At 44.1% G+C, this 11,921-nt stretch overlaps 1 protein-coding gene and 1 non-coding gene across 2 annotated transcripts; both read right to left on the bottom strand.

Annotated features, from left to right (window-relative positions):
* Positions 1-413: 413 nt before the first annotated feature.
* LOC119309197 lies at positions 414-3,501 on the bottom strand. The gene is made up of 3 exons (XM_037585232.1): positions 3,144-3,501; positions 1,545-2,290; positions 414-1,359 (listed from the first exon to the last, which is right to left on the bottom strand). Exons 1-3 carry the CDS (start codon positions 3,435-3,437, stop codon positions 867-869), a joined length of 1,533 nt encoding a protein of 510 aa, XP_037441129.1. The 5' UTR covers positions 3,438-3,501; the 3' UTR covers positions 414-866.
* Positions 442-514, bottom strand: TRNAK-CUU. Its single transcript has one exon. It is a non-coding gene; the product is annotated as a tRNA-Lys (tRNA).
* Positions 3,502-11,921: the final 8,420 nt, after the last annotated feature.

Here is an 11,921-nt window from a genome sequence, read left to right as displayed (position 1 = left end):
ACCTCAACTCGGTAGTGTTGATTTGGCGGAGATGATAGCGATTAGGAACGGGCTATACTTAGCTGAGAAAATTGGATGCAACAAAGTGCTAGTGGAGTCGGATAATAGCTTTGTGGTGGAACTAGTGCAAAATCCAGATGCATATGTGGGGTGTGACATTGCTACTGTACTGGAATGCAAGCAATTATCTTTGGACTTCGCGGCCGTGGAGTATTCTCACTGTCTACCTGAAGCAAATATGATGGTTCATGAGTTAGCACACTTTTCTTTTAGAGAGTATTCTTCTATGTTTTGGGATTCTGTCATCCCTGACTTTATTTCTCACTCTTATGTAAACGACCTCGCTATTATTTGAGGAATAAAGTAGATTCTGTTTCAAAAAAAAGGGCGCCGAGGATGCTCCCCAAACAAAATGGGAGAGGGAGAAACAAAAAACATAACCGCCCACCGTGGGGCTCGAACCCACGACCACAAGGTTAAGAGCCTTGCGCTCTACCAACTGAGCTAGACGGGCTTGTTGTAGTTTGTTGAAATTTTGCATACATACTCAGATATACTGAGTCTCATTTCTCATGCACTTTCGGTTAGATAAAGCTTGAACTGGTAACTGTGCTCCCGCATGTCTACCCCCAAAAAGTTACTACTTCTCCAAACACTTCTGATTGCTGCTCACCAGTCCTGCGTAAACCAATATTTTTATACTATCAATAAAGTAAGAACTAAAGGGAAATCTCTTCCAGTATCGCTGCAACCTGCAAACAACGCCCGGGCACACTGATCCCCTGAAAATATGCAATCTATCTTCTCGCCTATGCAAAGCATAATCCTGAACTCCCCGACAACTTCCTGTACATATCACGCTCTAATCACCTGAGACTACCACTCTGTTCAACTTGGTGATGCATCAACGCTTTTTCATCGTCATTAGAATCAAGCTCTTCCTCACCATACTCAATATCGATCACAGTGGCATCCTCCGTTCCCGCGTAGAAGTCTCCTACTCCATGACACCTTTCCAACTCGATATGCTGCAACTCCGATGTGATAAGGGAGTCCATTCTTGCCCTCTCCCTGTCGCGCGGGTATGTCCGATACAACAGCGAGTAGATGAAGCAGCACAGCAGCATCGGGATGGCAATCGCCGTGTAAAGAGCTTTCGCTAGCGCAGCGGCATTGGACCTGTCACTCGCAACACTGGTCACTCCAGCCCCATATGAGACAGGGTTGTAGCCGTATGCATGCTCGGCTAAAAAGCCGACGACTGGTGGAGCAAATGAGGCTAGGACCGACTCGAAGGAACGGTCCAACGCGTAGATACTTGCCCTTGATCTCTCATGAACGATCTCTGCAAATATGGGGCTGCACATGAAAAGCTTACATTTATTGCCAAAATACAGAAGTTCATAGCTTATCAGCAGTTTGTGGTCGGCAGATAGGAGTATACGTTAAGCCCCTTATTACGGATCAGAAAAAAAAGTACTAATGATGAAATTGTATAGTGTGTGTAACTATAACAATCCCAAAGCCAATGAAAGGTTACTTACCTGTTAGTAGCAGGGCCATTCCAGGAGATGCTTAGCCCCATGATAAACATTACAAGTCCATGCAGGACACCTGTAGATGAGTCATCAGGTAGTCCAAGCAGCAACAAAGCTGCAAGCGGGACTGCAGAACCCGAGCTTATTTGAGACAGCACTATCCTGCCAGAATCCGGGTAACGATCAGAAAGATAATCCCCCATCTTTCCACCAAAGAGCCCTCCTAGTGAGCTTGCCAATGCAAATATTGCCATGAGAAGTCCTGTTTTGTTGTGTGTAAAGCCCATCAGCTCCAACCACATTGGGGCAAACGACAATGCCGACCATGGGAATGACCCTGTGACACCCTGAGCCACGATGATCTGAAATGATGGTATCTTCACAACAGCCTTGGCTTCTGCAACCAAACCCTTCATCTCTGCCCACGCCGACTTGCGCACGAGCTGCTCGTTACTCTCACTGTTGCAGAAATGAGGGTCCACTGCAAATAGATAGACCAACGCCCCGACCATCAAACTGATGAGAGCAACAATGTGAAATGCGATATGCCAGCCGGCGATACCCATGATTGTGGTCGATGCTAGCATGATAGAGAACAAGCCTCCAATCACTGAACCTATGTTGCCTGTAAGTTGAAGCCATCCAAACGCAGAACCCCGCGTATTATCATCAGTATAATCTGCCACTAGAGATTGGATAGCAGGATTGACGAGTGCTAGACCAATGCCATTCAATCCCCTAGCTACTGCTACCTGCTCAAAGAAGCATGTTTTCATGCAAAATTATCCTTTATTATCATCTATAAAAAAACATGCTTAGGAAGTATCGTAGCATTATTATTGGCTGCAGTTAAATACTCCTTCCATTCACTATTATAAGATGTTCCAACTTTTTTTCTGAATCGGATGTATATAGATTATAGACACGTTTTTGTGTGTTTCTCCACTCGTTTCAATCCGTATGTAGTCCATATTGAAATATCCAAAACATCTTATAATGATGAACGTATGGGGTATCTAGCAATCCCAACCCAGATTTTTATCCCCGCAAAAAAAAAACATTTACATTCGAATTCGCACATTGGATGCCATTCACCTGATATTCAAATCTTACGAGATCGGAACAAAAAATACTCCAAGTGAAGAAACAGTTTGAACTAAAGTTTCAAATATTTGACATGTACTTCAAATTTACGAAATTAAAATTCAAAATAGTCAGAAATCAAACATAACTGTCTCGCGCGAGTATTTGGTTATTTCACATTAATAGCAATAGTTATTCTGTTCAGACAGATAAAGGTCAACTACCATTCGGGGATCATATTTTAGATGCGAATATGCTACTCCTATGAGAATCTTATATAGTCCACGTGATTTGCTTCGGTTACGCCGACATGAACTTCGATTCAGATTTCGCACCTTTTACTTAAGATGCAAGCGTACACCAGCTTTTGGCTGTAAAGCGTGAGCCAGAACGCAAATAGTTAAGGGATCTGCGGATAAACCAAAGCATATACCCGAGATGATCCATGCCCCAGCTCGCAAAATTGGATCGACAATATCACGAGGCCGAGAAGAATTTGGGTGGTCTTTGGTCGGGACTGACCTGGGCGAAGGTGCCGGAGACGGCGACGAGGAAGGTGGCGGCGGCCCAGAGGAAGGCCCCCACGGCGATGACGTGGGCGCGGTTGTAGCGCACGGCGGCGTAGGCGGCGAGCGGGTAGCACGCGGCCTGCACGAAGGAGCGGTACAGGGTGAGCGCGCCCAGCCCCATGGGCGTGGCGTGCAGCGCGGCGCCCACCTCCCGGTACACCGCCGGCAGCAGCGCCTCGTCGGCGCGCTCCATGATGGCCGCCAGGTTCACCAGCAGCAGCGTCCGCCCCGGCGCCGCCTCTGCCATAGCGCCACCTCCCTCCCGCGCGCGAGCTTCCGTCGGCGGCCTCTTTTGGTCTTTCGCCTACCCGCGGTGCGGTGCGCTTTCCTCGAGAACGAGGAGGGCGGTGTGTCGTCTCCTTCGCGGGCGCGTTTTCGAACGACCTTTCCCGTGGTTATGGAGAGCGACTGACGTGCGATGGCAACCGTTCGTCTATAATTGAAGGGTCTGATGGGAATCCGGGTCTGTATCAATGTGTCAGATCAGTTGACTGCGAAGGACGATGGCTTGGGTTGGCTGGCCGGACATCGCCGGCTGCGCTTCCACGTAGCTCGGCGAACGGCGGAGGGAAGCCGGAATATTCAACGCGTGGACCCTGCGGGTCCCGCTGCCGCTTTAACATTATCCTTTCCGTGACCAGGTCAGATAGGGGGGCATTAATAAGCGCCGGCGCACCGGCCCAAATTTGGGCCGGTCGCAGCCTAGGCGTTGGATGTGTCCACGTACAACCATCAGATTTAGGCTTCTCCTATCGTTTTCTCTCGAAAAACAAATCTGGTCACGCCAACAGAGAACAGGAGCAGTGGCGTCGCAGGCACTCGCCCTGGATGACCACCTCCCACGCCATCGCTTCACCGCTGGCCGCCGGCGGCCACCACCACTTCGCCGCCGATCGCCCTCGCCGGTGGTCGGTGCCTCCCATGCGTTTCTCGTCGCCTTCGCGCATGCAACATTGAGTGCTTGCAGGTTGCAGTCAAAAATTGCCATGGTCGCAGCTCTGGCTAACGACGGGGTGCAGCTCCGATGGCGGCGATCGCCGGCCGTAACACCCCATGGACGAGCAGTGTACCTCCTCTTCAGTTGCTGGTCACAGCAAAACCGCCTGCCGGTCGTAGCAAACTCCGACAATGGTTGCAGCAAAAAAACGAGATCGTCGTTCGCCGCCGCTGACCGTCGTAGCAACTCGGCTCGCCGGTTCCAGCAAATTTGAGACACGGTTCCAGCTCGTTGTGCCGGTTGTAGCAAAACATGACACTGGATGTAGCAAGACACGATGTTGATTGTAGCAAAATCTGCGACGGCATTTTGCATGAGGAAGAAAAACGTGATGCCAGTTGTAGCAGTGCGGGGGGCTGGTCGTAGCAAAACACGACGTTGGATGTAGCAAGGTGTGCAATCGATTGTAGCAAAAACACCGAGATGTCATTTGTGCGGTGAAGCAAAATGCAGTGCCAATTGTAGCAGTGCGCGGAGCTGGTTGTAGCACTTTGCGACGTGGTTGTAGCATGTAGCTCTGTCGAAGGTCGGTTCCAGCAAATCTCGCACGCATCCCCATCGCCACGTTCCCGTTAAAGCTTTTTCTCGCGTTGGTTGAAACTTTTTTCCATGCTGGTTAAAGCTTTTTACCACCATCGACGCTCGTTGCACAGGGTTGTGCTCGTTGCACATGGTTCCATGAACGAGGGCCACCAGTCATCATCATAAAAAATGGATGTAGCAAAAAAAACTCGCGCAAAAAGACACCAAGTTGCAGCAACAAATCGTGGTCGTCGCTGTCCCAAGTCGTACCTCTGCCATGAATTGATCTAACAAATTTTCTCATCGCTCGTAGCAAAATCCGATTACAATTGCAGCAAAAATCGTTTTCCCCGTCGTCGCGGGTCATAGCTCCACCATGAGTCAATGCAGCAAAAAATATCATTGGTTCCAACATGCAATCATTGTGGTCGTAGCATGCAGCAGCACATGATGACCCAACAGAGGGTAACGCTGAAGATAAGAAGAAATCTGAACGAGGAAAGCTGGACAAGCGGCCGTGGTGGGCCAAGGCCACGTGATGGGCTAATAAATAAACAACAACGCAAACATGGATCACCCGATTCTTTTTGGGGTTGGTCGCTGTGATCGAGCGGCGCACGCGGGACCGGCCGAAGCTTCGGCTGGTGCGCCATTGCCAAACGATTCCCTTTTTAGATAGGGGAGGTCCTGATCGGCGCCGATTTGGAGAACGGGCGCCTACATCGTTCTACTGTGGGCTGGTTTGAAAGTTGGCCGGCAGGGTACCATGCGAGGTGTTTAGAAAAGATGTTTGAGGAAATAAATCAGAAATTTTTTTAAGCACCAGTGCTTATTTGTAAAGGGCAGATGTTTAATAAGAAATCTTTCCTGTAGAAATAAGTAGTGATGCTTCAGAAAAATCCGGTACAAGGCCTTAGGATAGCTTCAAAACTGTTTCACATGCTTGGACTATTTTGCTATATGTTTCTTCTTCAAAATTGTTTCTTCTTCTCCCAAGTGGTTCGTTCGGTAACTGGTTCGCTAGTTCCTTTGTTTCCTTTACTGGTTTATTATTTAATTAAAACCAGAAACAAAACGGGTGAAATCAGAAAAAAGAATGCCTGTTAAGTACCAAAAATTGTTAACATAGCTGAACTAAAATGACAGTTCCTGAAACAATTCTTCAAAATGACATATACCATCACTAAAATCTTGGTCATCACTAAAACGACGAACAATATTCAAAATGAAAAGAATTCTTAATTCTGCCAGTTTTGATGTATGAGTTTTTTTTGGAGACACCTGAAAAAAAACAGATGTAAATTAGTTGCTTCAAAATTTCAGTAATTTTTAATACTTTTTGGAATAATTATCTGATTGTAAACAGTTTTCCCTTGTTTCTTCATTGAGAATTTTAGTTCCAAACCTTACTTGAAAACCATGAATTGATTTATGATCAAAGAAATATTTATTTGAATGACCGAAATCCCTACAGGAGGGAATTACCTTGAGGAAGTCATGCATATCTTAACATAGTTGAAAAGTTTTTACGTGATAAATAATTCAAAACTTAAGCAAGAATAGAAAGGGGTAGGATTTATAACTAACATGATTTTGAAGGAATGTCCTCACTCTTGGTAATTGAACTTCGCTATTGCTATATGCTGCAATCTTATACAAGAAAATTTCGCATAGAGCCAGAAAATCAACCTGGGGAAAAACACAGTTTGGGTCAGAATTGAATTTTGTTATCCCATGGCCGAGTCAAAATAACATATAGCATAATACTGCAAAATACAGTTTAACTGCCACAACATGTGCAAATTCGATCCGTTGGTCAGAAATATTAACCATAAAGGTTGCCTGTGTAAAACAAAGGAATTTCCGGTAAGTCACAAAGCTTGCTTTCATAATGGTGCTCGGCTTATCCGAGGTCACTAATAGAAAAGGCTGTTTTTCAAAAAGTTGCGCAATACTTACCTCAATTTTTTGTACAAAACAGTTTGGACCTATAAAAGAGTCCAATAAACCATACCGAGGGCTCCTTGAGGTACCTCGACGCGGTTACCTCAGGACTCCTGGAGAGCCCAACATATCCTCAGCATTTGTATTCAATATGCGAGCATTGTCTTCCCACAAATCGTTATAAATCCACAATATGCACCAATTTGACTTGAGATTTTTTGCCAAGCAGGGTTGTCTGGCTCCTGTGCTTACCCCTTACGTTTCTGATGAATTCGACTAAGGGGTAAAGGGAGCACCTCTGCGATTGTTACTTTTGGGTCAACATGGCAAGTACCTCAAATGGGTGAAGCCGAAAGCTAGCGGTCACAAGAATATAGTTGGTCGGCAATGAAGGAAGTGAAAATAAAGGCCTTTTTAAAGGGCACTAGATGTAGGTTGTAGAGCCTACTTATTACACCGAGGATAATCCTGAGTTGAGGCCTTCGAGCAAGTATATTGGGACATCAACTGCCTCGTCGTGATTATCATGACACCTCAGAAAAAGGAACTGCTAGAGGAACTATTTTTTGTTGAAGATGTGACTTGCGTTAAACAACAATATAATGTAACTCTTGGCAAGGCTTTCGTTTTGACCTTATGGCTGGATTGCCTTGTTCCCTACATATGCTGCCCGAGGACTCAACCGACGTTTGGAACACTCCTCGTCCTCTGGCCAAGGACGCAGAAGATGATGGCTGGTTAAGGAAGTATAAAATCTATGAATATGAGCATTCAAAATGACAAAAGTACATAGATACATAAAGTCATCATTCAGCATAAACTGTTTATAAAATCTACTCACGGCCACCTATAAGGGTATCAAGGAGACAATCCTGCTCGGTTAGCTGAGCAGCTGACATGATGCTCTCATAATTCCCATTGGCTTTGATTTCCTTTCTATCAAGCCCCTTGAGGTCGACCCTGGCAAGCTCTTCGGTCTTCAGCAAACGATAGTGTGTCTTAACCATGGCCCATGCTTCTCGAGCACCTTCTCGGCAGGCTGAAAACTTACATGTCTAAATCCGATGCATGGCTCCCTTCAGGAGTTTAGTGAGCACAGACATATTCCTTGGCAGGGATTCATTAGGCCATAGAGCTCGGAAAATCTTCTCTATCAATTTTTGTTGGTCCTGCTCAGCCTTGAGCTGATTACATTTGTCGATTTCTGAGCATGTGTTTGACGACCTGCTACCTCCCGCACTTCGGTGTACTGAGCAACATCTCAAGCTTGCTCAAGGTCCTTTTTCAAGTTGACCTATCATCTACTTTGTTAAAAAAAAGCATGCAGCTTATACGAGCAGTCATCATATAGTTATCATAGGCCAAGTATTAAACTTACCATGTGCCTCGCGGGTGAATTTCTTGATTTCAGCCATTCTGCAACTCGGCAAGCTTGGCTTTCGCTAGCTCTAGCTCCTCTAAGAGATCTTTATTATCTTGCCGAGAAGTCTATGTCAAATGTAACAAAATTTTGTGTGAAACACATATCGATCCTTAATTCAGCCACCCGTGCCCAAATTAAGACTTGGGGGCCTACTAGGCTTCATGCTTCTCAATTAAAAGCTACTAAAGGGGTAAATTGATCCCCTGATCTGGTGTTACCACCCGATCAGTGGCTCAGGGGCTAATGTATTGGTGATTAAATGTAGAAATTTAAAGTGCAAAATTGTTTCCGAGAAGATTGCGATCCTCAGGTTGGTCGGGTGCATGCAACCCGAGTCTCAAAATCTATTTCGCACCATGTTTTGGTTCCTCAAATAAGCTGCTGTAGCGACCTGATCCCAATGGATCGAAGTCTCTATGCTTAAGTGTCATCCTCGGATCGGTATGCTGACACACACAATACTCGAGGAATTATAACAGAGTTCAATCACACACTTACTACATCGAGGCCCTCATAAAGTGTATTTATTACAAAAATAATATGTCTAAAGGCCATCTAAAATAAGATAACTGCGGAAGCTTCAAAGATAAATGAGTCCATCAACTCGACGGCATAACTGAGTGCATGACAACAACCTAGCGCACCTTATTCTTTGTCAGAAAATTCTGCAACATGAGACGTTGCAGTCGTGTAGGCCAGCACATGGAATATGCTAGCAGAGTCACACTATAGAGCAAATGAATGAAAGAGACTATATCTACATGCATATTTGGCTGGTGGAGGCTCTAAGTTTAATTTTGCATAATGTTAATTTTTCCTTACAACAGAGGAATAGATTGTATTTACTACCAAGTTTATGCCAATATTGAGAAGGTTCCTCCAGCTCAATCCCAAAAATTAACCAAGTAATAAGCAATTAAACCCCATACATTAATTAAATAGAGTGATGAGATCAAAAAAAATATTCACTTCCAGATACTCAAATTGTCCATAACCGGGGACACAACTAACCATGATTAGTTTGTACACTCTGCAGAGGTTTGCGCACTTTTCCCCACAAGACTCGACCACATCCATGATCGGAAGATCGAGACATAGTATTTCTGAAGCATTAACTCTTTACTCTGGGTAGACCAGTACACCTACTTTCCCCTACATCTGGTAGTCTACCACTGAAAGAGGTCACATAACTTACTCAACTATGCGAGAGCCCATAATGGCTTGTGGTTGCACACGGAAGTTTCTAGGCATGAAATATCATATGATCCCTTTAAGCCTGGGTGGCGGACCTAGGGTAATCACACGGGTACTCCAGGATTCCCATGGGCAAGCACTGGTTTCTCCAAGTGCCCCAAACAATCCACCCAGATGTGTATTAATGTTGCCACCTTAATGTTGTCCAAAATTATTATCTCGCGCAACTTTCATGAATCTCACAAACCAATCCTCGTTTACGAGCATGGCTAAGCAATGTATGAGCATAACGTATACTCCCGGAGTGATCAAAGGTAATAGGTTCCTACCTCATGAACTACAACCAAACCACATGTTCCCAATCATACTCAGGCAAATCTTTGAGGGGCAAAACTAATGCATAGTAAAAACTGGGTATTGAAAAGTATGATCAAAGTGTCAACTTGCCTTGCTGACGATCGGAAAACTCTAAGGATTCGTAGTAACAAGCTTTGCACTCCAGAAAAGCTAGCATAAACAAACAATAGCATACATAAGCACTCAAGCAAAAGAATGCAAAGAAACCGAAGAAAAGTTCTAAAAAAACTCAAAAACAAGCAAATAACTAATCTAAACAGAAAACAAATTTTAACAGCATTATAATTATGTGGATTGGATCTTAACAGAAGGTACATGTGATTATCTACGATTTGCAAAAAGAATCAACTAAAACGGTGCTACGAATCTCAAGATACGAACAAAAGAAGTTCAATATCAAATCTGAACTAAACTCAAATTTTAAATTTTCAAAAACATGTTCAAGTTAGTTTACTGGATAGATGAGAATGCTCTGAAGATTTTGGCGTTGGTTTCGTCGAATTTGGAAAACGAGCAAAAAATTGTGCTAGATAGAAACGTAGGGACTAATTGGTAATTTAAAACTGCGAATAGGTCCCTGGTAGAAAACTAAAAAAAAACTATCTAACGAACGTTCGCTACAAAACGTAACAGAACGAAAACCGTTCGTTACAGAAGCTTAAGCGATGAACGTTCACTAAATAACGAAAACGAAAAAAACCAAACGAGGTCTAACCTGTCGGATCGAGATTCGACGGTCGAGGTGAGATCGAGGGCTATCGGTGGCGGCGGTGATCGACGGCGATGAATCGGACGGCGATGGTCGCTTCGGGTCGAGCGGGGAGGTGGTGGCGGGGCTCCAGCGGTGACGGCGAAGTGCGGCAGCGGAGTGCGGCATGGGCGGCGGCGACGACTTGCGGCACGACAGCGGCACCTTGCGGGTGATAACCCACAAGTGTAGGGGGTCGCAACAGCTTTTGAGGGTAGAGTATTCAACCCAAATTTATTGATTCGACACAAGGGGAGCCAAAGAATATTCTCAAGTATTAGCAGTTGAGTTGTCAATTCAACCACACCTGGGTAACTTAGTATCTGCAGCAAAGTATTTAGTAGCAAAGTATTATGATAGTAATGGTAACAGTGGCAAAAGTAAAGATAATAGTTTTGTAGTAATCGTAACAGTAGCAACGGAAAAGTAAATAAGTGAAGCACAATATGTGAAAAGCTCGTAGGCATTGGATCAGTGATGGATAATTATGTCGGATGTGATTCCTCATGTAATAGCTATAACATAGGGTGACACAGAACTAGCTCCAGTTCATCAATGTAATGTAGGCATGTATTCTGAATATAGTCATACGTGCTTATGGAAAAGAACTTGCATGACATCTTTTGTCCTACCCTCCCGTGGCAGCGGGGTCCTAGTGGAAACTAAGGGATATTAAGGCCTCCTTTTAATAGAGAACAGAAACAAAGCATTAGCACATAGTGAATACATGAATTCCTCAAACTATGGTCATCACCGAGAAGTATCCCGATTATTGTCACTTCGGGGTTGTCGGATCATAACACATAATAGGTGACTATAGACTTGCAAGATAGGATCAAGAACTCACATATATTCATGATAATATAATAGGTTCAGATCTGAAATCATGGCACTTGGGCCCTAGTGACAAGCTTGCATAGCAAAGTCATAGAAACATCTATCTCAGAACATAGTGGATACTAGGGATCAAACCCTAACAAAACTAACTTGATTACATGGTAAATCTCATCCAACCCATCACCGTCCAGCAAGCCTACGATGGAATTACTCACGCACGGCGGTGTGACGCCCGGATAATCAAGCTACAGTAAACCTCTGCTAATGGTGCCACGTCACCTCGGTTACTGTTGATAAAATCGAGTTAGTTCGAAACCGATTCAAATTCAATTTAAAAATCAAGCAAACAATGAGAGTTTTCAAATATTAAAACTAAAATGTTCGGAGTGAACCAAATATTGCATATGTAATTATGGAGGAGAAACCATACCTGTATAAAATATTTCAATACTATAAGATGAATAAAACAATAGCAAAAACTATTATTTAAATACTTTAAATATTAGTTAATTATGAAACTATTTTAGATTGGGTAGCAAGTTAGTGTGGTAGTGGCATATTTGGTAACGTCAAAATAGGTGCCATTTTGGTATTTTTCTAAAACAAAATTAAAAGGAAACTAAAAGAAAACGGAAAAGAAAAAAAAATAAATAAAAAGTAAAAAAACAAAACAAAAGAAAGGAAACCCCCGCGGCTCCCCATGGGCCTT

The sequence above is a fragment of the Triticum dicoccoides genome, chromosome 5B (genome assembly GCF_002162155.2).
Source record: "Triticum dicoccoides isolate Atlit2015 ecotype Zavitan chromosome 5B, WEW_v2.0, whole genome shotgun sequence".
Lineage (NCBI taxonomy): Eukaryota > Viridiplantae > Streptophyta > Magnoliopsida > Poales > Poaceae > Triticum > Triticum dicoccoides.
This window is presented reverse-complemented; position numbering and strand designations above follow the sequence as displayed.

Coding starts and splice junctions, on each gene's coding strand:
- LOC119309197 (XM_037585232.1), bottom strand. CDS start 3,437: ATGGCAGAGGCGGCGCCGGGGCGGACGCTGCTGCTGGTGAACCTGGCG. Junction 2,291..3,143: donor TCTCCGGCACCTTCGCCCAG/GTCAGTCCCGAC, acceptor TTCTTTGAGCAG/GTAGCAGTAGCTAGGGGATT. Junction 1,360..1,544: donor AATGGCCCTGCTACTAACAG/GTAAGTAACCTT, acceptor TTTCATGTGCAG/CCCCATATTTGCAGAGATCG.